The sequence below is a fragment of the Biomphalaria glabrata genome, chromosome 3, assembly GCF_947242115.1.
Source record: "Biomphalaria glabrata chromosome 3, xgBioGlab47.1, whole genome shotgun sequence".
Classification (NCBI taxonomy): Eukaryota; Metazoa; Mollusca; class Gastropoda; family Planorbidae; genus Biomphalaria; species Biomphalaria glabrata.
Window position 1 is genome coordinate 3,096,570 of NC_074713.1, and position 25,258 is coordinate 3,121,827.

The 25,258-nt window shown below is 32.9% G+C and overlaps 4 protein-coding genes across 16 annotated transcripts in view; 2 read left to right on the forward strand and 2 right to left on the reverse strand.

Moving 5' to 3' along the window:
* LOC106069936 (protein PALS1-like) overlaps nt 1-5,552 on the forward strand; it is a 47,670-nt gene extending 42,118 nt beyond the window's left edge. For all 7 annotated transcript variants that reach the window (XM_056022918.1, XM_056022921.1, XM_056022922.1 and 4 more), the window contains 2 exons: nt 630-665; nt 919-5,552. In XM_056022918.1, coding sequence (XP_055878893.1) covers nt 630-665; nt 919-1,110 — 228 coding nt within the window. In that variant the 3' untranslated portion in view covers nt 1,111-5,552. The remainder of the gene's footprint in view (nt 1-629; nt 666-918) is intronic.
* On the reverse strand, nt 4,010-15,771 carry LOC106069952 (CCA tRNA nucleotidyltransferase 1, mitochondrial-like). 6 transcript variants are annotated; one of them, XM_056022930.1, is made up of 9 exons: nt 15,395-15,771; nt 13,008-13,332; nt 12,228-12,357; nt 11,596-11,722; nt 11,341-11,426; nt 10,955-11,062; nt 10,086-10,198; nt 9,112-9,303; nt 4,010-7,732 (listed from the first exon to the last, which is right to left on the reverse strand). In XM_056022930.1, the coding sequence occupies exons 2-9, from the start codon at nt 13,272-13,274 to the stop codon at nt 7,499-7,501; spliced, it is 1,257 nt and encodes a 418-aa protein (XP_055878905.1). In that variant the 5' UTR covers nt 13,275-13,332; nt 15,395-15,771; the 3' UTR covers nt 4,010-7,498. The 6 variants fall into 6 exon arrangements, with proteins under 6 accessions (XP_055878905.1, XP_055878902.1, XP_055878903.1 ...); XM_056022927.1 differs by having other exon boundaries at nt 13,008-13,533; nt 15,395-15,770; XM_056022928.1 differs by lacking the exon at nt 15,395-15,771 and adding an exon at nt 15,102-15,373.
* A 579-nt stretch (nt 15,772-16,350) lies between these two features.
* Nucleotides 16,351-21,422, forward strand: LOC129925184 (uncharacterized). Of its 2 annotated transcripts, none has more exons than XR_008776961.1 (2): nt 16,351-16,852; nt 18,591-20,079. XR_008776961.1 is itself a non-coding variant. In XM_056024008.1 (2 exons), the coding sequence occupies exons 1-2, from the start codon at nt 16,846-16,848 to the stop codon at nt 20,851-20,853; spliced, it is 564 nt and encodes a 187-aa protein (XP_055879983.1). In that variant the 5' UTR covers nt 16,351-16,845; the 3' UTR covers nt 20,854-21,422. The 2 variants fall into 2 exon arrangements, 1 of the variants encoding a protein (XP_055879983.1); XM_056024008.1 differs by lacking the exon at nt 18,591-20,079 and adding an exon at nt 20,297-21,422.
* LOC106069953 (radial spoke head protein 9 homolog) lies at nt 19,712-24,982 on the reverse strand. Its single transcript, XM_056024007.1, has 5 exons — nt 24,655-24,982; nt 22,550-22,715; nt 21,610-21,739; nt 21,182-21,328; nt 19,712-20,095 (listed from the first exon to the last, which is right to left on the reverse strand). Exons 1-5 carry the CDS (start codon nt 24,879-24,881, stop codon nt 19,935-19,937), a joined length of 831 nt encoding a protein of 276 aa, XP_055879982.1. The 5' UTR covers nt 24,882-24,982; the 3' UTR covers nt 19,712-19,934.
* Between the last annotated feature and the right edge of the window lie 276 nt (nt 24,983-25,258).

Sequence of the window (25,258 nt, forward strand, 5' to 3'; positions counted from 1 at the left end):
GTATTTAATAACGGTTCGGGCACATTTTTTAGTGTTCCTTCTAGAAGCACTTACCTATAAAATATTTTTTAAAGGACGATTGATAAGAAAATGTAGTTAGTATGAAACCTGGTGTATTGGTGTGATCATCTCGTAATGTTGATTTTTACCAACTGTTTAATATGTAATGATGTGTAATGCTATAAATGAACTGGCAAAGCTGATATGGGTGGTCATATGTGTGACTGGCTGACACATGACCTAAGCCAGGTACTATACCTGGTCAAGCATGATGTTGAACTGCTGGTATGAACAAACATATCACCCATGATATGGTAATATCTGATTGAATGAACTGTCAAAAAGGCCCTTGAGATTCCTGTCATTTTCAGACACTTTCATGAACTATAAAAATAGATTACAGTAGAGCACAAGACAGTTCAGTACAGCAATGTGTGATTGTACAATCAGTATTTCCAGCTATTAATTGTACAATATTTGGTAGTTATTACACACAGTTAGAAGTACTGCATGATAGCATGATCCTGTGATCAATTGGTCCAGTTTTTGAGTTAGTTACTGGTATGTTAGTTAGAAATGAGCACTATGTTATGATGATGTTATCAATTGTACTGGGCTTTTTTTTTCAGGATGAAGTTGAATTCAGGGGAAGAACTTCACTTTCAGTAAGTTGATTTCTTTTGTTCATTTCGTTGTAACAACATAAGTGTTCCTCTTATTTCTTGATTTCTTTTGTTCATTTCGTTGTAACAACATAAGTGTTCCTCTTATTTCTTGATTTCTTTTGTTCATTTCGTTGTAACAACATAAGCGTTCCTCTTTTTTCTTGATTTCATTTTGCTAAATTTAGCTGTTAGCACCTATGTGTTTTCTGTGAATGTGAACTAACGAGTCCCCCATTATTTGATTTATTGCCAGGATGACCAGCTAAAAGAAATCATTGACAGAGCCAGAGAAATGGAGGACCTGTACGGTCATTTGTTTGACTATGTCCTCGTCAACAGCGACCTAGACAGAGCATTTGTTGAGCTGCTGGACGAAATTAACCGAATAGAAGTGGAATCCCAGTGGGTTCCTACCTCCTGGTTGGAGACTTACAGCCTTCAGTAACTTGGTTCTAGCAGTGCTATGGACTCTTTTAATACTTTGTTTAGTTCCATTACTTCATTGGAGTGTGATTCTGTTGAAGTCTTTCTGTATGAAACAATCAAGTGAAAATGATAACATTGAAGTCAAGAAATGGTTTCTGCTTTGAAAGGAAAGAGTGGAATGTGAAGTATTCAAAGCTATAGTGAACAAAGCTCAAGGGAGTGTTCTGACTGGATCTATTTCTTATATGTCACATTTCCATTTTGTTTTAATGCACCTGTGTTAAGAGGATTAATGACACCTGTGTTAAGAGAATGTATTACACCTGTGTTAAGAGAATGTATTACACCTGTGTTAAGAGGATTAATTACACCTATTAATATAAGGATTCAATACACTGTTTATGAGGATTCAATCTGTGTTGAGAGGATTCATTACATCTGTGTCAGCAAATGGATTGTTTAGAACTGTTGTTGTGCTAAGGAGTGGTAACAACAAGAGCTCTACCCACAGTCCCATCTGGCTCAACATAACATGACCTTCACATTGTCTGCAGAACTTTTTCACATTTAATTTGTAGATGCTTCCTAAATATGTATTGGCCTTGCTTGGAGCTGTATGAGTCCTGCATGTCCTAATGCTTTCTTCATGATTACTGTTGGACTAAAAAACACAAAAGTTAAAATTCTTTACAATTGTAGATGGATGGTAATATAAAAGTTTCTTAGGAATGACAGTTTTAACTTGTACTAAAATGTTTTCGATTCTATCAAAGATTTCATTTGATTTTTTGTTCAAGAAATGTGTGAGCCAGCAGTGTTACTGTCAGTCATCAGTGTGAACTCTGCCACACTTGCTACCTTATTGTATTAGAATAGCAGTTGGTTTCTATCAAGTTTGAAAAGTATTAGGAAACTTAAAAGAACTCTTTGTTTTTGGGAAATACATTTAAAGCACAGGTGTATACACAGATGGAGCCAAGGTCAATACTGGTATTCTTGAATAGTGACAGGTTAAAATAGGTTAAATGTCAGGGTGCATAAAATATAATTTAATTGTTGGTAATGATGGCTAGAGTGCATTGATGGAAAGATGGTTGTGATGGTAAGCATATTTTGATGGTAGTGATGCACTGTGGAGTTATAGTCTAGTATGTAATCTGGAAATAGTTTTACTTTGTATTTAACTGGAGGACTAAATGTATTGCCTAGATTACATCCCCTACTTAAGTGATTGTACAAACTAATGTAATCAGACAACTTTGATTAAGTGCTGATCTGATTGTCTGCTGTGAAGAGTGGATTGATGGCTCAATGACCTGTATATGACTTTGACTTGCACTACTGGACAGACAGCACTTTCTACTTTGTATATGACTGTGACACTATCTACTCAGTAGCTAGCAGCCCTGAACTTCCTCTACACATTAAGGTGAAAAAAAAAAGAATGTGTTTATCTTCCCCCCATGCAAATGTACTTGCAGCAGTAATTAGACCAAAGAATAGTGGGCACACAACATTTGGGATTTGAATGCCAGTATCTTCAAGTCAATTAATGACCTGATATTTTCATAGAATGTCATAATACTATGTTTTAGGTATGTGTGCTGGAGTGTGCTGACTTCTTGTTTTACTATGTTGTTGTTTTAAAATTTGTATCTTGTAGAAACATAATGAACTGGGCTAGATGCCGGGTGAGTTTTAACTGATTTGTAAGAATAGATTGTTTATGTCTCCCACTTGCCCTATTGTACAGTGTCTACTGTTTAGTATCAGACATTTGCAACATGAAATAACACATTAATATCTATATTGTTTCATTTGTATTTGAACTTTCTTGTGTTTTAATTGTAAACTGAACCTACCCACTAGTTGAAGAAACATTAGATGGAGTTAGTTGTAGTTTTTGGTTATGACTCAGTTGCTCAACAAGTTATCTTCTTACTGCCTGTACATTCAACTAGGCTCATGGCCAATGACTTCAGTACCAACCAGTTCCTTAGGATAAGATGTTGATATGAGAAGCTTCAAGTCATATTTATTTCATAAACGCCATCAGTTTGTAACTGTATATGTAATTGCTAAGTTTTAAACAAATCTTGTCTTCTCTCCATTATAACTAAACTAGATTTCTAGTGCTAGGCCATAGTCTAAATTACCCCCCCCCCCAAACACACACACACTTTTGTCCACAACTAAACTAGAAACACATTCCAAGGGTAACAAAGTCATTTTTTTAATAATTTAAACTCCTACAACTCCATATATATATATTGCATTTCTTTTTTTTTTTTTTTTTAAATACTACATTGTGTTAACTGAGTTGTGGTTATAGAAATATTAAAAAGTAAAGTTTCCCTTTCAGACCTTGTGGTCTATAGGGCAGATGATGTAAAGGTCATCTGATTCTGTGGCCTACGGTTAACGAGGATGTCATGTGGCCAGCACAACGACCAACTTCCTTTACTTTTCCCCAACTAATGTCAGGTACCCATAGGAGCTGGGTGGACTCAAAGGCGCCTGAAGATCCTGGAATTAAAAATCCCAGGATTCGAACCCCGGTTTGGAAGTCAAGCGATTTACCGCTCAGCCACTGCGCCTCCCTATATAAATATTGTATGTATTATAAAGAGGACTTAGACAGATACCAAACAAAACTGTATTTATTAAGGCCAAGTTGGGCCCATTAGTGTTGACTGGAACTTTGGTTTGAATGGGACATACCAGTACTTAAAGCTGTATGGAAAACTGCAATGATATTATCACTAAAACCAGACTTCTGTACATAACCTACTTAATAGTTCCTTTATAAAAATACCTTTTAGAAGTAGCATCAAGGCAGATTAGCTTATGTCTCTGAGCATGGGATAAATGAATAACACTGTAGATGTGAACATTGAATGTCTTAGTTTTTATTTCAATCAATTGTTTTATTGATATTTTGGTTGACATGTTTAGTTTAATCCCTTTCTTTTATTTTGATTGTAAACAAACAAAGTGCAATTTCATGTCACTGTATATTTATCTTAAAGTTGTTACAATTGACATTTTTTAATGAAGACACGCAAGTATGCAGACTAGGATAATGAGATGGAACTATGTAAGAACCACAGACTTGAGTGGCCTCCCCTAAATGACTGTGTCTAATAACACTTATTCCCAGCAGATCAGGCAATACTTTTTTGTAGCTAACTGCATCATTTTCCCTTGGGCTATAAAAGTTGTTAGCCAACAATTTTATTGTAGCTACAAACGTTTGTGGCTCTAATGTGACCATTTTATTGCCAATTTTGTGTTCTCCAGTTGTATCATTCTAGTATGTTAATAGCAATTATAGCAATAGGATTATCTGGCTTGGAGCAAGCAAAAGACACTTTCCTTGATGTTTTGCTATTCACACTATTCCAAAATTGTTGCATTAGGTGGGGACAAAAAAAAACAACAAAATAGTTTTATTTGGTGTCAAGACTAAAACAAAAAAACTCGAGCTTAAAAGAGGCTCTAACCATTGTATAGATTTTGCTTGACAGCATTAAACAAATATTGTTGCAAGAAAATAATTGTTCTCAACAATGTCATGACCAATCAAAACATGTTGTCTTCCAATGTTCATCTTTATCAAACCTGATGAACTATTTACTCACAATGAAGTAGAGCCCCTATGGAAAACAAGTTTTAAGCTGTTTCTTTTATAAAGCAGAAATTCATTTCATTTTTTTTTTGGTTAATTCTTTCCTATACATTCATATTCAATTGTTTGTGTAAAGAAAACTATTTTTTATTGTTAATCATAATATATTGTTTCAGAAAGGCAGTTACATTATTCATTTTGCCAATGTACATTGATTGGAAATTGATTTTTGTATAAAACTGCCAGAAATGGCTGCTCTGTATTTTTTGTATAGTCAAAATGTAGAACTAATATGTGATTACACACTATACCCTATTGACTGATGTAAATGAAATACTAAATTTGTTATATATGTAAGAATGGTACCATTAGTGTTGAAAGGCACTTAACTCTCTTTTCTGTTCCTTGCAAAAGAACCCTTTGTAAGTCTTGGAAACATGTCTTTCAGCAATTGGGAATTCACGGTTTAGGGTAACATTACAAGTCTTAGCTATAGGGGAGTCTTGCCCTTGCATGTGACAGTCCCAGAAAAAAAGTATAGCTCACACACACACACATATATAAAATGACTCAGAACAAATAAACACAAATTCTTTCTAGATATAATCATGTCAGTGTAACGACACATACAGTGAGCCTGAAGAGTGACTACACATAATGTTTTTGTTAGTATAGACATTTGAGTTTGGTAGAAATGTTGGCTGTACTCTCTTTGTTGGACTTGTGCATTGTTCACTTCCTGTTTGTGTGAACCTGAGCATATCAAATGTTAACTTTATCCTTGAACTAATATACCATATACAAATATATCAATAAATTTATATAAAAACATTTGACTTGGTCTTTTAGTCTTATTTACTTGATTTTTGTTTTTGCTCAGATGCTTCCTTTTCTCAAATTTATAGAAATGCATTATTACAAATGATTATTTATTATAACTATCTAGTGAATGTACACAATTGCTGGACAGAACAGACTCCTATTTAGGAATCCCTGGCAAGAATACCACAAGAAAAAAAGGTCTGCAAGGAACCTCATAAAGAACTCAAAAAAACTTTTAGAAAGAAAAATATGTCCCTTCAGAAAATTGAAATAAAAAAATAGGTGTGATATATAGGTCACTGCATACTCTACTAGCCCTGCCTTATTATTTATTCCTTTGGTTTTATGTAGGAAACAACTTTCAGAATGGTTAAAGAACATGTTTAGCTATGCTATTCTTCCAACCATGAATCAGTAGAGGTATTAGGAGACACCTGCCCTTAAAACCCCTCTCAATGCTAAACTTAATAGAAAGCATCTGAGTTTGAGCTGTTGGACTTCTTGGGGCAAGGCTCGCGGTAAAGCTGATGGAAGAGCTTTACCACTACACATGAAAAACTAACAAATATCAAGTTCATAAAACAGTAATTCAGAAATTGAACAAAACTTTTTTTTTAAGTTGACAGTAGGTACTAGTAATAAATGTTTTATTTTGTTGATTTGAGGCACATCGGCACAATTTAGGCCATGTCGTGCCTGGATAAATGTTTTATCAACAGCCCAATATTCTTTGGATGATTCTGTGCAACATATGGATATGCAGTTTGTTTTTCTTTTTAGAAACAAAACAAAATGAAAGTCATTTCTGAGAATTAAAGGCAAAAGTTGACCAACAAATTCTTATAAATTTGAAATGAAGTCATCACATTAGCATTCACTTTGCAGATGTCTGCTGTGTTTCCAAGTAGATTGTTTATTACCAGTACTAATAACTTCATTGCAATCCGTGTCAATAAGTTTCTTACTTTTTTTTTTCAAAGCTATTTTAGTCTGGTAGGGTAGGCCGATCGCCTGTGAGTTTGAAATTGAAATAGTTTTCTCACTCACATGTTGACTAACTATGACTGTAGACCCTTGAGGACTATCACTAACTAGAAATATGATGATTAATTAAGTACTAGATGAATAGTAAATGTCTCAGTGACTTTTGTTTGTCATTACCAAGTACCATCACTTTTTCGTTTGTCTCTGACCTAGTTCTTGTGCTATTAACTAATTGATATGGATATTGCATCACCAGCATCAGAGAGCAAGACTAACTATATATTACTGGAGATGATTTACTTTATATGAGTATAATGTAATTTAAAAAATCAAGTGTAAGTGATATTGAGTTTGGAACCCAGTCATAAAACTAAGTGAAAAGAAAGGGAGCTGTGTCTTTTTGTAGTGTATAATTAGTCATTTATATGTCCAAACGAGACAGCTGGATCTTTTACAAAAGCTGCGGGACACACATATGAGACCATAGGAAAACTGCCGAGGATGCGGTGCAGACATCAAAAAGAGAAAGTGATCACCAGCAAACAAAGTCTATGTATGCGCTGAATGTGGCAAAAGACAAGACTGCACAGCCATGTGAAATGCTGCACTCCTGTAACTTCAGACAGGAAGACAGGCCTTATATCTGTATAATCAATTGTTATTTCACACATTATAACATTTTAATAATTGTTAACTACTTTTAGTCTTGTAAATAATTGTTTTTAAAAAGTTTAATGCCCTGAAATTTGAATTTTGTACAAATAATGTGAAACATTTTACAAGAAAGGAAGAAGATAAATGCCTTGAAAATGTGTATATAATAATAGACATTTAGGAGTCCATGCTAATGCTTGGTAATGACTTGTTGCACTACCTGAACATCAAACTGGATACCAGGGGCAACAGAAAAAATAATTAACCGTTACACATTCACACCAGAAAAAATAATATGTCACATTCACACACTCAATGTTCATTTCTTCCTTTTTTTCTTCAAATTGTCTGGAATCCGTTCCAAGACTTCAGGTATTTTGTCCAGAAGTTCTTCTTTACTCAATGTGTATCTACTGTCTTTCCAAATTTTACGAAGTTCATTTAAAGTTAGAGCAATCTTTGGCCCTCGTGGTACATCTCTTTGAGTCAGGTCGTGACCTGTCACAGGAAGTACTGGCAATTTCAGTGCTGGAAACTCTGCTGCAGTTTTTTTCTAAAAATAAAAATTTATGTTAAGTAAAAAACAAAAACAAATACAGAATGTATAGTACAAATAGAAAGATATCAATAACTTAAAACATTATAACTTAAGTATTTACAGTACAATCTAAGCAGTTAAGTGTGTGTAATGATGTGTGATAGCACTCAATAAATGTTTTTTTTTAAGCTACAGAAACTTGCATTTGAGAGCTTAAAGACAACATGGAAACCTTTTCCCAGATACTTTCTCCGCAACATTTCCAAAAGATCAGAGTACAACAGCAGGCTACAGCATGAAAAACAGCAATACAAGAAAGAAACTTCTGGCTTACAACAGTCTTTGTTTCGACTGAGAATTCTTTGGCTGAGTCTATTTCTAGGCCCTAAACTACTCTTGTTAACAAAACTGTCATGTTGATGACAAGCATCAGAAAGCTACATAATTGTTTTTAAATACTTTAGACACCCCAAAAGTCTTCATTTGGATATTAATTCGCCTAATTAGCTTTTTGTGTTTTTTTCAATGGTAATGAATCTGTAGTTGCCTGATGTGATTACATTCCTAGAAAAGCATCTGAAGTGTTGGAGACTATTTTAAAAAATCTCTTTGAGTTACAGTGAATCCACATCAAAAGGAGTTAAAATAGATGTCACATTTACTCATCTTTGTAATTTCATTACTCATGCTCTTAAAATTAATTAATCCTAAAAGAATTTTAATGAAATTTTTTTTTTAAATTACTTCAGCAGCTTTAATATATTTTTTTACATGGTCTAGCTTACTTTACCAACAAGAAAAAAAAAGTTAAACAATCTTTGGTTACAGATCCAGTGTAGGTTAAAATTTAGATAAAAAAACAACTTATTGTGTAAAATTGAAACCTTAAAACTAGAAAACCAAGTAAGAGAAAGGAAATCAGAGCTGGAATATTTCCTAACACTAAGTCAAAAAGTGTTTGATTGTCAAAACATTTGTCTTAAATCACTTCCTGGGTGTGGCTTAGCTATATATGTAATGAAACTATGGTTAGACTAATGGGCAGGTCAGATAGTAAAACCCTGGGTGGTCTGTTGCGTAGCATTCTATGTGAAACAGTTTTATTTCTTCTATCTTGTGAACTTGGAAGGTCTACTTATGTCTATATCTTAAAGCTTTCACAGCTACAATGAGATTTTAGTAGCTACTTGCTTGTAAAAAATGTTTTACATGTATCGCATGTTCCTACAGAGTTAAAGATAATTTACTTCCTAGTCTAACCCTCCGCAGGACGACAGGGGATGGGAGCCCGGGACCAACGATAAGTCCGAGCGACAGTCCAGCGCGTAAGTTGCCCTACCAGGCAGCCATCCCTCACATACAACTAGATACTACAAGAGTATTTAAAGTCTTACGTGGCCACAGTATTTCATCAGCTCCACAATTTTACTGATCACTTTCTGTTCTGTCCCAGATGAGTCGGAATGCAAATCAGTGCAGTAAGACATGAGGTCCTCCCCCATTGCGTCACCACGGTGTTGAACAATGAACAATGCTAGCTGCAGTTCCTCATTGGATAATTTATTTCTTTCATGAAAAGTGTACACCTGTAAATAAAAATTAATGGGAATGAGGACTGAAAAAAATAATAACTCTGTGGAGCCTAAATCAATAAATATATTAATATTAATAAAAAATTAATATTAATTAGATCTATACATTTTGAATGTCTGATCATTGAGAATACTCTGGTAATATAGTAAATTCTTGTTAGTCTTCTTCTGTGGGTTGCATTGCTTGTGTCCACAAGTTAGTAGCTCCCAAGTGGTCTTATTCTAGTTAGGCACTAATAGTGTCCCCAAGTGCTTATATGCAGAAAGATCATCTGATCAAGAAGGTCAGTCATCTATGTTTTTGTTATCTGCCGTTATACTGTTAAAGCAAACAACGCTAAAAATAATCATTTTTACTTTAAATCCTTTTCCCTAGCAATATAAAAGCAAAACCATGAACAAAGGGTCATCTTTGTTCATATCATTTTTGAGGATTCAAGTTCTTTCTTACATGGACTCTTGTCCCCTGAGTGAAATGGTGACCGAATGTCATGTGAGATTCGCTGGACATATCCTAAGGCAAGACCTAAAATCCGTGGGCACCAGCTGGAAAGAGGCTGTGGAAGTCACAGATGACTGATCTCTGTGGAGAGAGCTTACTGCCCTCTGAGCTGAATGGCATGGGAGGACTTAAGTCAGTAAACAGCAATCAGTAGTTTACATTTTTAATACCTAAACGCTATAATTTCTAGCAAAAAATCCTTCATTTGGATATTAAATCACACAATCAGAGAATGTTCACTTTACAACTGTATGGCTCAAGATGCTTTACTTACATCTACTTCATCGTCAAGTAATGCAGACATGCGTGTCATATGGTGACAGTTTTGGCCTTCAGTTCTCTCACAAACTGAGAACAGCTCTTTAAAGTTGTTTGCTCTGGGAAGACCTGTTGATGAAAGTATAAACAAGCACACGTCATTGAATCCATGAGGTACAAGGTGTCAATAGACTAATAAGGGAAGAAAGGAGAGAGAGAGAGAGAGGGGACAACTTATTGTTTGGGAATTATTGATCAGCAACAACTTTTGAACAACAACGGAACTCAGTGTTGAAACTTAACAAAACTATTTCTTCTTTACTTTAACATATACAGTTATCCTTGCTGTTGTATTTTTGATACTGTATTTCCACAATACACGATTTAAAAAAAATAAAAATATGTAGAAATATGTTTGAAATAAGTCTTTTTTAAGTAAAAAATAAAACAAAAAAAAAACACATTTAGAATATTGAATGGCTCAACATAAAAGTATTGCTTATGTATATATCATTACTATTTTGAGCAGCTATCTTTCGTGGGAAGCGTTGTCGAGAGGCTAAGTGTGCTTGAACTTGGCTTGGCTACCAATGAAGGGGGCTCGAGGTTCGACACCCGACTCGGGCAGAGTTGTGTTTACTGAGCGCCTATAGGCAGCATGAAACCCCCCCCTCCCCCCCGTCTGGTCCACAAATGAGATTGGACCAAAGCGCTCTGAGCATGCTATAAGCATGAAAGTAGCGCTATATAAAAGCCATAATTTAATTTAATTTTTTCTTGGAACAATTTTTCCCAGGATATCTTTTCATTTCTTACTGTTTGACCTTTGCACTCTACAGCCTTATTACTTATGTCACAAAAAAAATTCTGATCTCTTGTCCTTACCAATGTATTGACCTAAGCCAACTTGAATCATACTCTGTATAATGTGGGCTGGATAACGTCCCATCAGGATTTTCTTCATTTCCATCCAAATTCTTTCACCAGAAATTCCTAATGACCAATAAAAAAATGTAAACTTTGCTATTTCATAGAACAGGTTAAATAGATACCTTTACATAATTAACACATTTATAAGTCTTTTATTTTTACATTCACAGCACTAGTGAGCACTTTTCTCCAATTACATGTCATTAAAGTACATCAAAGAACATCTCTTAACAATGTACTAATGCACTACAATTAATGCAGAAATTGTATTCCAATTATTAACAGAACAAACTGCCAGATGTATACTAAAACAGATTTAAGGATGACATCAGAATTCTTACTTTTTAAACCTTCAGCATTGTTTCTTATTGCATCTAGAGTTTCATTCTCATGTTTGTCTGGGTCATTGGCGATTTTTCCATAAAATCTGAAGAGACATAAAGTAAAGTGAGCTGTCATAATTTGTGCAGTCAAACTAATTAAAGCAAACATTTCAATAAGTCAAACCATAGTGTGTACCTAACACATAAGTTTAGCTCATTAGTTTTAGATAAATAAGAAAATCAAAATCAACAAAAGGTCCGGCAATGTCTTACCTGAAGTACCTTAAAATACGGAGATAATCTTCTTGTATTCTTTGCTCTGCACTTCCAACAAAACGTATTCGGTGGTGTTTCAAATCGTCAATACCATTAAAATAATCATAAACTTGGCCCTCAAAGTCTGAGAAAAAAAATTATTACCATAAAGAAAAAAATAAATTTTTTTGATGCTCTTTTAGATTTTGTGAATAGAAAAGAAAAAGGTTTCCCCTTCAGATCTTTGAACACCACTCCTTCAAATTAACATACAGGAAACGATTATTGAAAGGTTTTTTTTATTAGCTAAAAGAACTTACAGCCAAAAAAAAAATTACAATTCTTTCTTTTTTTATTTGTTTTGTTGCAGAAACACAAGTTTTTATACTTCAAACAAGTGAAAAAATGTTGAAAGAAGCTTTCATTTTTTAATATTCTAAATGAATTGTAAGCAAACGTTAATATTCCATTTACAAACAAATACAAATCAATAATAATTAGATCTTTTAAATATTCAGTAAAAAAAAAGGTTAATACTTAGTGCACAGAATAAGTTAAAATTCTCTTGATTGTTTTGAATGGTTAATTTCTGTTGTTAAAAAATGTAACTTAATTCAATGTAATTTCCCTTCCCAACTTCAAAACATTACCTAAAAATAAAGAGTTAATCGTAAGATCACGTCTATTTGCATCCAGCATCCAGTCTTTTGTAAATTCTACCTCTGCCTTTCTTCCATCAGTGACCACATCAATCCTTAATGTTGTTATCTCAAAATTTTCCTTGGGTAAATATCAATAAGTATAAAAATAAAGGAAAATCAAACATGAAAAAAAGTTTAATTATGACAACATAAAAAAAAACATTCAAAAGACAGCCTCAATGCTAAGCCAACTAGGAAAAGGAAAGTTAAACACTTTTATTGACAAATAATAGTAAAGCTTTTGGTTACAGCCAGTAGACATTAGAGAATGGATATATCTAAAGAACATAAGAGATGTATTAATATTTGTAATTCAAATACAACTATACATGTGTTACAAAAAACTATTTGTTGTGTGCTTGTGAATTTTTTGTTGACATGTATTTGTGTCTACAGTCACAGCACCCCTACAACAAAAGTCAAGGGAGAGATGATGAGATAATGATGTGTAAAAGTTGTTTGTATACAGAATTATTCCCCTTAACAAGGGATATAATATAATATTATGTGTTACAAAAAATTAAGTTAGCGTGTTAATAAATTCACTCATGAATCCAGCACAGAATGTTAGCGTCAATTACTGCATTATAAAGATTTAGCAACAAATATTTTTTCCCTAGGTACCCCCAAGGATTTCATGTCATTGCAAAATAAATACTCAGTTTCTTCTATCAATATAACTACAAAATGAATGCAGCATTGTGTGCATAGCACTATTCCATTACTTACTTTGTCATTTACTCTTGCTGTTATTGTCCCGTGGGCTTCTCCATTCATGTTCAGCATCCTTATGTTCTCCTTTGTAAACATTTCTTTCATTTCCGCAGGTGTTGCCGTTGTGGCGAAATCAAGATCCACCGGCACTTTGCCATCAAGAAGATCACGAACAGCCCCTCCAGCTATTCTTAACTCATAGTTATATTTCTTGAATAAATCTATTAAGCAGTTGAGTTCCGGAGTAAAGATAGAATGAAATTCGGGGGAATCCAGCTTCATGATTATCAAATTTGGCTTCAAGTATAAATGTTTTGATGTCCTAGTAACAGAGGAGGCTCTACAGAGGAAAAAATTTCTCACGTGTATGAATCCAACATTATCTATTTTATGAAGTTTAGAAAAATGTCGGACAGGTAGATCATGGAATTTCCATGTCCTCGTTTTAGTCAATAATGCACAAATACATCTAAGTTTGAACAAGTTTGGCCTTTTGAAAACTGTTTCAATCACTAAATTCATTATAGTTTAATTAATCTGTCTGTAGAAATTTCACATTGATTATTTTAATATAGGTTACAAGTAATATGAATTTAAAATAATGCATTACAAAATTGAATCAATAATTGATAAAAGTGATCATATATTATGATCTATATATTTATCACATCTTTTATATATATATTATATTACAGACGATACTTCAAAAAAAGAGGATAGGATAATTATGTCCTATGCATTTCATGTGCCAATATAGTCATGCATGGTAGTCAGTGAATTAAACTCTGCTAAGTCATTGGTTTTTATGCTCTAATAGTAATGGCACTAAGAAGAAGGAGCACTTGTACAAATTTGTCTTAGCATATTAGATCTAGATCTATGTCATATGGAATTTAAAAGAAATATGCTTCTATCTTTGTGTACTTTCTGAGTATTTTAGTAGGTTTTGTTTTTCTATTTTTGTAAATTATGGTTCAGAGTTTTGAGTGTATTTCCGGTATGTATTATTGTTACTTTATTGTAACTTTTTATTCTTCTTACCTGAAGTGTAAACTCTAAATTTAGTGATTTACTAACTGATGGTGTTACTCTAATTCTAATCATAATTATTCATAATGATACTCTAATCAGTCTAAAAATAATCGAATAAATAATAAATCTCACTGCTCAGTAAAAAAAAAAAAAATAAAACAGATAAAAAATATTTACCTAAATTTTATTTATGGTAAAACAGATACACATACTAAAAACTTAAAATATCTAAGTGTAGTAATATATATAATATGAAAAGTTATCATAGAATCCCCTTATTGATGAATTATTAAACAAGAAAAACATACAAAATACTTTAAAAAAAACAAATTTAAGCTTTTATATTATGAGTACTTGTATCAATTAGTTTGGATCAGTCAAGTAATTAAATTTGTAATAGATCTAGACTAACAATAAAAAAGCATTTACAAAAATAACTTAAAAAAAAACGGAATGACCTGAATTCAAACTTGTGGATTAAAGTGCCTAAAGCCTTCTCAAGCCAACGCGGTATAATAACCACTTAATTGCTAGCGAAGAGTCTATGAACATGGAAGATTGTATAGTTATCTACTCTTTCATGTTTGTGTTCCAAGCATAAGACGGCAGCCTAATATAAATATTAAAAGGGATTAATTCAGCATATACCACCACTTAAAACAAGTACTATTTCTTTCCCTTGTTTGTGATAACAAACAAAGTAATTTATTACCAATAATTTAATTAACTAATTGGTTATGTTTTCAAATTGATTCTTGTGTTGTCAGGTAAAAGAAATAATTGTGCACAATTTCCGCTTAATCCGAGATTGGCTGTCGGAGAATAATGTGTACAAACATTTGGCCAGACAGACACACCGTCAGAGTCTGAGTCATCAGACTAGGTCACTAGTGACTAGTCAGAGTGAGTTGATAGAGTCTATAAAAGTTATATTATATCTAGATCTATTCTATAGCCAGGCTTTGTAAAAATCAAGCAAAAAATAATAATTATGAAAAGAAATTTTTACAAATCACACAATAAACTTGAATAAACTATAGATCAATAGATAATAATACTAATACTACTAATACTTACTAATAGATTTTAATAGATCTATTCTATAATATTAAGTTATTTAGTTATTAAACATAAAACAACAGTTACACTAGTTACAGTGACCAGTCTAACTTTACTAAGTCAGTTAATTTGGAAATAGAGGTCTAGAATCTAGATCTAGATCTATCTAGCGTGTTTGGGATCTCTCAACCCAAGAAAACATTAAGAAACTAGAACAAAATAGAGCAGTGAGATGTAGATCTATATTATATATAGTATATAGACGTCTAGACTACATAATCTCGATTTCTATGTAGATCTACAAGTCTAACCATGGCCATGGCCTTTTGATATGATTGGAATCTAAATAGAGTAGAGTCACTATTGCGGAACAGTTTGCAGCTACTTTTAGTTTTCAATTTTTTGCTCCGTAATGGTTAGACCTATGGAAAAACTAAAAGTATCTAGGCATTGCCCATCCATTTTCCGATAAAAATAGACGCTTTGTTTAGTTTCTCAACAGATATTTAAATTTTACATTCAATTCGACTGAGATATGGGTAGTCACAATTACGGAACAGGATTTTTTAAGAAGTCACAATTGCGGAACAGGGTAAAAATGTCGGAACAAAGCCTATATAAAGCATATATTTTATTAGTCTAATACTTGAACTCCTTATCCTTTACATTAATTTTATTTTTCTTAAAGCTAAAGACACACATTGTCACTTTTTGATTCTTTACCTCTTCTTTAATTGTATTTGACGTCACACTACCCTGATTTTCCTTACAAGTTTTTTTTTCCCAACATTCTTTAATTCTTTTTTGTTATATTAGTATTATATATAGGCCTATATATGGTATTATGATTTTTTTCTTTTTGCTGGACGTCTGGTTATCATACATTATATATTATATGTTAGATTATTCTCTAAATGTTTTTAAATTTATGCAGGCCTATACTAATACAAACTCATATTTAAATTCCGATATCTAAATCACAATGTAAATATTAAGCTAAATGACAGTAAATTTTGAAGTAACGTCTGTATTATATAAGATAAGATAAGATAAGTCAAATAAATAACATCTATAGTGTTCCACAATTGTGACTATCTTTAAAAAGGTAAAAACAGGATAAACACCTCCTAATTTTTTAAAAATTGAATTCCTGGTAGATAGCTATGAAATGAAGTTTTTTCTCATCCATTTATAAACCGAAAAATATGTGTATAATGCAGGTGAATTGTCATTATCATTTTTAAAAAGCCTTAAGCCATGGCATGGCCTATGCGGTTCTCCTGGTACGTGAAAAATAATGGACGATTCCACACCTGTCAACTTTAACCTGGAGTCAAAATTAATTTTCTGCTGTGAAAGGAAAACCTTTATATTGGAAATGTAGAGAAATGGACCATGCGCAGTACCGTTACAGTAGTTTAGCAGAACATTTCAAAATAAAGTAGATTTTAACTAATTTCGACGAGCTGTTCCGCAAACATGCCTGCTCCGCAATAGTGACTATACTATAGTTATTTTATTGTCATGTTTGAAATGTTGCCAACTCAAAATGACATGTAAAGATCCATAATTTATTTTAATTACACGCTTTCCATCGAATTTAAATAGATTTTTATAGATCTAGAGTCTAAATCAATAAAAAGATTTCCTAGAATTTAGAAAAAAAAAACACACCCTAAATCTAGATCTATTAAGTATTATTCTATACACAATTACACATAGAGTAGACAAATTTAAAATATTTTATGTCTAAGTCTAGTCTATGTCAGGTATGTCATGTCTATGATAGATCTAAGACTAAGTGTCTATAACTTACTATAATAGTATAATATAAACTACGTATTGATATGTGAACCCACATTGACATCATATTGTATATTATGTTGCACCACACTTTAATCTAAAATTGTATGATTAGTAAATATAAAATGAAAAAGGGTTGTTCCAGGTGGGAGGGGTGATACATGCAATCACCTTCCCCCATATCGGACAAAGCAATACTTTTCTTATTGGTGTATTATATATTGCAAAATAAATAAAATCTGTCAGTAATATAAATTATATAGGTGCTATAAATTTAATTCTAATATCGAGTCGCCCGACCCCTATTCTTTAATGCCAAATGCAATCATTAGCAGAAATTATAAAAAGGAGCGAGAATTAATCATTTTCACTCAACCGCCCTTCCCCTTTCCAGAGTTTATGTAATTTCAAATGAATTTATCATAATTTAAGAAAGGCTTTGCTTTGGAAAAGTTATAACTTTGCTTTGGAAAAGTTATAATTCAAATGAAATTTTTAAGTAGGCTATAAGAGTCACGATTGAGATGAGTTCTAAACCCAGATAAAATAATCTTTTCCTAGTCGCCTTTTCCCAACCTTTACTCAATTTTTCTAGTGAAATAAATTTGGGACTATAACTTACAATTTAGGCTTGAATTTTATTGAATATTATTTATCGAATTTTTTCGGTGGTCATCCTCAAAGCCTTAATCTAAATATGTGGGGTATCTTAATTATTATCTTTTCAAGTAACAAAATGATTTTTATTTGCAATGTATTAAGGGCCTATAAATTCATATTAGAATATTTTTCAACATTATTCAAAAGGTCCTTTATAATAGGATAAATAATGAGCTTTAGGTTAGGAGAATGCATTTCTTCAGTGAAGAATGAAAGAAAACGCTTTTGGCGTCGGGGCTTCGTCCCGAACTTCATACTGATGAATAATAAGCTGTAGATGTCAGGAGAATGCGTTACTGCAAGGAAGAATGAAAGAAAATGCTTTTGGCGTCTGGGCTTTGTCCCGAACCTCATACAGATAAATAAAAAGCTGTAGATGTCAGGAGGATGCGTTTCGGCAGTGAAGAATGCAAGAAAACTTTTTTTTTTGCCCCCCCCCCCCTTTCCAAAGTTCTGGATCCGCTAGTGATTTTATCTTCTTATCTTATATAATATAGACGTTACTTCAAAATAGAAGATGATTACGTCCTACGCGTCATGCATTTAGTCATGCATATTAACCAATGACTTAAATTCTGCCAAGTCACTGGTTTTCCTGGCTAGCTCAGGCAACCCATTCCATGCTCTAATAGCACTAGGGAAGAAGGAGTATTTGTACAAATTTGTCCTAGCATATGGGACAAGGAATGTGCCTTTATCTTTGTGTCTTTCAGAGTATTTTATTAAATCTTGTTTTTGTATTTGAAGATTATGGTTCAGTGTTCTATGTAGAATTGCTACTTTACTTTTGAGCCTTCTTTCCTGAAGGCTTTCTAAATTTATGAATTTACGCGTAGGACGTATAATCATCTTCTTTTTTGAAGTAATGTCTATATTATATAAGATAAGATACAATCTTTGACTTTTCTTTGAATGGCTTCTTAATGTCCATATATTTTGGCCATTACCCGGGTTTCTATGTTGCTCCTTCCCTGCTATTTTCGCACCCTGCGCATTGTAACGTTTTCTATGACATATTTTTGACTAATAAATTGTTCATTTTAGCCTCTCTGTTGCTGTGGAACAGTTTGATGGACATGGCTCAAAAGGACACCACTATTAGCTATTTAATCCACTGCAGTTTACATATATGACTTTTTTTCATCAGTTACTATATAGATCTAGACTTTACATCGGACCTTTATCTAGAGACGCAGATTATATACACTTAAACTCCCCCTCCACATTAAATTATTTAAATAGCTCAATGAGATCAAATTGTCACGAACTGTAAACAATAAAATATAATATGATCCTTAAACACACACACTTTTAATAGACCCTCATTGCAGTTTCACTAATGACAATTCTTTAAATTTCTAGTTTTTTTTATTAATAATAAGTACTTAATTAAATCAGAAAAGAAAAATAGAAAAAGAAAAAAGTTTATTAAGGTGGATCTTTTAACTTGTGTCTTTATCTCATCACTAATTTTTTAAATATTTTTTTTGTTGTTGGAATGCTAATAAATCCAAATGTTTCATATAGTTTTTGCATATTTGTAGTTTTAAAATTTACATTTATTTTAATATGAAAAGAAATCAAATTATGTATACACAAATACAAATATTGCTTCTGTGCCTTTTTTTTATAAGTGTAGTAATTTTTTAAATAACATTTTAGTTTAACTTGCGTAGGATGTTGGCAGTAAAGAGACTTTACATAGAGACTGAAATAATAATTAGAAAAAAAATAACACCACATTAATAATCAAGTTTATTTTTTTAGAAGACATGTGCATAATGTAAAATACTGTAATTTAAAATAATAATATGATAATGTCTATAAATAGCAATGAAGTTAATTGATGAGATATGTACACACTTCAATTTTTTAAAAAAAGAGTATAACCTGTATGTATGCAGAAAATTGTATGATCTTTTTATCCATATTGATGTAATAATAAATTTAAAGTATGAATTAGCTTTTTCAAAATATAAATTCAAATAAAATTGAGATTATTGCATTTCTAAATGTTTTGATGTTTTTGTTTTAAAAAAATGTTTAAGTTTAGAAGTATATTCCAGAAGACATTTATTAAACATTCTTCAAATGTACTCTTTATACTTGAGTACATTAATTTGTATATAGCTAGGTGTAAAGTTTAAAAAGATGCTGATTTAAAAAAAAATGGAACCCTAAAATACATAAAGACTTTTCATTCAATAAAACATCCAAGACACAATGGATCTCAAATTGCTTTTTTTTTCTCTCCACCTAATATTGTTCAGAATGAGCTGATTAGAAGAGTCATTTTTCCTTACAATGAAACATCATACAATGACAATTTCATCACATCATTGTTAAATATCATCATTATATACATTGTATCAAAAAGTTGAATCTTTTTTAAAGCATAAAAGGTAAGTCCATGTTCTTTTCCCCAGTTCCAAAGTAACATGATCCATATTTCTGAGATGCTGGTACATGATAAAAAACATATCCAGGCCACTGAAGACTTCTTAATATTAGTAAACCACTCCCTCTCTCAAACTGCATTGTCCAAGATCCTGAAAAAGTAATTGTATACATTTTAAAGTGGTTATATCTCAACAGCTCATAATTTACTAGATGTTATAGTAAACCTAGGTGGCATGATGGCTGAGTGGTTAAGCACTTGGCTTTTGAACCTGGGGTCCAGAGTTTGAATCTCAGTGAAGTCTGGGATTTTAAATTTCACCAATCACCATCAGATATTGTTGTCTTTACAGGCTCCCAATCCACTCTGCAAGCACTTAACAGCAACACCTCAAACAGCCCAAGAGAGTTGACAACACTAATTGTGATAATCCATCAGATGATATCAAAATTAAATATCAATATCACACTACAGTGGATCCCTGGACACATTGGCATCATGGGAAATGAAAAGGCAGTTAAGCTTTCAAAGGCAGGTTCATCTATGGAACAACCAGATAGACCTGTAAGCTACCTCACCTTGAGGTCAATGTTAATCAACAACCACAAAGAGGAGTGGCTCAACCAATGGGCATCAGGAAACACAGGCAGAGCCATGTACAAAGAAATGACTATGCCTAACAAACTGGACAGTATTAACTTCCTCTCCCGCAAAGAACAATCTACAATTTTCCAACTAAGAACAGGACACACACCTCTATTAAATTACCATCTGAACAATATAAACTCCACACAACTCCCCCTTTGCAGACACTGCGCCCACCCTTATGAAACCGTAAACCGTATCCTCTCTGAATGCCCCTTCCTAATCCACCTTAGCAGACCCTACTTCCACTACAGCCCAACATAACCAACACCCTGTACAGCAGTGCTGAACAAATGAAGAAAACAGCACACTTTTTCCTTGGCACAGTTTGCAAAAGAGCTCACAGCTCAGCAGCAAAAAAGCTGGCTAGAAGAAGAAATTTCAGGCTTTTTAGGCACCCCTTAGTCCACCCAACTCTAATGGGTACCATATGGGAGAAGGCGTTTGATTGTTGTGCCGGCCACATGACACCCTCATTAACCCTCGGCCAAGAGAAACAGATGACCTTAACATCATCCGCCCTATAGATTGCAAGGTCTGAAAGGGGGAACCTTGTTATAGTAACTCTATCCAACATCTAATGTCTACATACCACGGGGAACATCATCCTCGATGCTGTCCATAAAGTCAATGGCCTTATCCATGTTTGCACGTTGCAATAAAGATTTTAAATCCAATCTCTTAGCTTCTCTGAAGTGCATGTAGTTGCAAAGCTTGGCGGATTCTTGTACAGATAGTCCTGAATTAAAATATAGGGTGGGAAATATTGTACAAACTTTTTTATTTTTTGTACCTATTTTCAAAATGAAATAAAATAAAATTTAAGCCAATGACATGACCTCATCTAATTATAAATTGGTTATCAGCTTCTGATAAATAATTATTAAAAGTCAACATTAAAAAAAATTGCAGTTTTGAGTGGAATTCTCTCTACATTTCTTCTATATGGCATAAAATGTATTGAAAAATCAATATGCCAATTATTCCTGTAAAGATTACATATACTAATAATGTTTTAACCTTCAAAACTTCTGTTTTTGACAACTTCAGCAGTTGGGACTTGGATGAAAGCCCCACGAGGTATGATTCTCACATCATCATCGATCTCAGCAATTACAGATGACAATCTCTCCTCCTCCTTGATTATGGTCTGAGATTTACAAAATATTATAATGGGGAATTAATCTGCACATTTATTTCAAACAAACAGTTAAATTTGTAAAGACCAAAGACTATTGCCTACTGTAGATTCTATGGCTGGACATTTTAGTTAATTTAGATTTCTCATCTTCTACTTCCAATCCTATTTAATTTTAAACATGCTCTTTAACTGTTAGCTTTTTTCACACAAATCTTGGTAGTTTTTAAAAGGGCAATAAAAGATATTTGGGAAAGAATACAAATTTGTATGAGATTCTATAGTATGTGTCTAGCTAGAGGATAAATTTGTCTAAAGTTTTTACCACATAATTCTAACTTGAAGAGCTGATCAAGTGAAATTCTGAATGAAAAGTAACCCACTCGGCATGGGGGCTGAGTGGTAAAGCTCTTACAGGCTTCTGAACTGAGGGGTTTTAGGTTTGAACCCCAATGAAGACTCAAACTTTTAATTTCAGGACTTTTAGGATGTCCCAAGTCCTCCCAACTTCAATGTGTATCTGACATTAGTTGGGAAAAATTTAACGCAGTTGGTCATTGTGCTAGCCACAGGACACCTTCATTAGCCATAGGCCACAGAAACAGATGACCTTTACATTATATGCCCCTTAGATTGCAAGGTCTGAAAGGGGTAATTCTACTAAACCACCCATGTTCAATAATCACTTATATTTACTTATTGTAAAATAATATTGTAAAATTATATAATCATATTATACATTGGAAATACAAATAAGAGTATCATTAATAAAAAGACACATGCTTATCAGGAAAATTAGCAGTGAATAAAAACATAACATACTGTTTCTTCTTCCTCTGTTGCTTCTTCTCCATCACCAATCTTTCTTGTCTCCACATGTTCAAACTCATATGAAGGATCTCCAGTAAAGCGCCCTTTGGCAAGTTTAGACTTGGTTTTCATTTCTAAAGTTGCATGTGGTAGCAGACCCCAGTGAATGCAGTCTTTACTAAAGTAGTCATGCAAAGTACATAACATATTTAATAATAATATTTAAATGTACCATACTAAAAAAACACACACACAAAATAAACTAATTTCTATATTTTATCGTACATTATATTTTGAAGTCAATCCCATGTTATTGAAAGTTCAGATAAGCTATCTAGAGCTCATTACTTGATTTAATAAATCAATGTACATGGTGATCAAAAGAATGAGCCAATAAGAAAGGCCTATCTTGAAATGCTACAAAACTGTTTGTTCGCTTTTCTGTAAGCAGATTCTAATGACTTTATTTTTTCAACTAGATGGGACACCACCACATTTACATTTCAGGATTCAAATTTATCTAAATAATAATGTGCCTCAGTGGTGGATAGGTTTTAAGAGGTGCTAAACACCTTGCTTTCTGTGCTTGGCCTGCCGGTCCTCCGACCTGACTGTCTGTGTTTTCTTCCTGGTGGTGTAAGTTAAATAAAAGCTCTTCTTCGATCATTGCCAGTAAATATTAATGACATAAAAGATTGAATAACAGCTGCAATCAAGTCAGTGGATGGAAAAGTCTTGAAACACCTTTGGTAGGAATTTTTATATCTGCTTGATATTGTCAGAAAAGGGTACCTGACAACATTAGTTGGGGAAAAGTAAAGGCAGTTAACTCCGCCTGAATACACCTCATAGGGGTATATTGCTGGTTCCAAGCCCGGTTAAAGGAGGAGGGGTGATCATAAGGCTAGTAACCTAACCTCCCATCACTAAACTATTGCTACAGAAATGGAAACACACCAAACCAACTAGAACTTGGCCAGGAAAGTTCCTCTGTGGAATGACATGGGAGCAGATGCTCAGAACCAAGTTCGGTGGTGAGGTGTGGTTGCGGCCCTATGCTCCCCTGGGAGTACACAAGTAAGTAAAGGCAGTTGGTTATTGTGCTGGCCACATATGACACTCTTGTTAACCATGGGATACAGAAACAGATGACCTTTATATCATCTGCCCTATAGATAGCACACTTTTTTAATCATCTTGTATTTTAATTTTTAAAAATATTTTCAGACCTGAAAAAATCTCCATTTCTTTACAGAAGAGATAAAATCTTTTATAGTAGTCTATTTAAAAAACCCTTCCTCACTAAACTAATGAGGAAAATGTAAATACAAAAATAACATCATTTCCAATATCTAAATAGTGTGAATTATCTGATTATCATATGTAAAGTTAATTTCTATTGACATTCTAATTTTCCTGACATCTTGTGGGAGGTTTGGGCTAAGATGTAATACTATTCATTTCAAAGGGACATCCAAAACATATAAAACATAAAATCTATGAAAGTTCAGATTCCTACATGTGATATCATGATGTTGACATTATCCACCACCTATAAATTATGGACCAGGTTTGTGAAACCAATAGACAACATTCATCAGTTTTCTCTTTTTTTTGTGTGTAAACAAATATTATATGTCATCATTGTTTTCTTTTTTTTTGTGAAAATAATAAAGCTCACACACACATCATAATTTAATGTTAGTGAAATAATAATTACACAACAAAACTAAATTTAATGGATAAAAATAACTATTGTTCTTTACAAAATACATAAAAGATACATTAGAACCAAAAAAAAGGTATTCTTTTAAAACTCATTATAAAATAAACATATATAATTATTATAATGTGGCTAAAACATTTTGTGCCAAAACAACCATCACACAAAAAAGTTTGTCCACATCTAACATGGTGTTGCAACTAGATAATATCTAAGTTGGGAAAAGGTTATGGAGGCTGCCATTGATAGATATCTGAAGTGACAGGTTGCTGCTCTCAGCGCTGACAGCACTGGAGAACCTAAGTCTAAGTAAAAAGTATTTATTTATGCCTGCAATTCACAAGTGAGTTTTCAAACAAACAATTAATAAAGCGAGTAATGAAAAAAATGATACCTGTAAAATGTTCTTCTTCCTGCAAATTCATCCTTGTAGACGCCTTGAGCAATGAAATAATTATCTTTTACTCCTAGAATTTTACCCCAGAAATATACCCTATAAAACTTGTTTTCGTTTTGTAGAATTATTAAAGATGTCTGAAGAGCAGCCTTTTCTTCAGAGCTGAGAATTATTCCGCTGCTTCCAAGATAGTCAATGTAAATGTGAAGGCAATCTGACTCCATAATAAGTGAATAAAAGAGATTTATTAACAAACACCATGCGACATCAGAAGCCTCAGTTGCAATTAGTAAAGCTCGTTTATGTTGCTATTTACGGTCACTATGGTTGCAAACTAATTCCGGTTGACTCAATTATTATTTCAGCAAACAAAGAGTTCTTTTGTAAAGACCTATATAAAATATAATTAATTACATCTAGAATCTAGATCATAGACTAGATCTATATGTTCTAGATCAAGTCAATATTAAGCCAAAATTTTTTTTATAGAAACCTGATTTTGATAAGTAAAGAAAAGAAATAGTTATTCATATAGATTTAAACCATAGAATGCTGACAACGTAAATGAAGTAAAGACTAAAACTTTTAGTATAATTCTAAA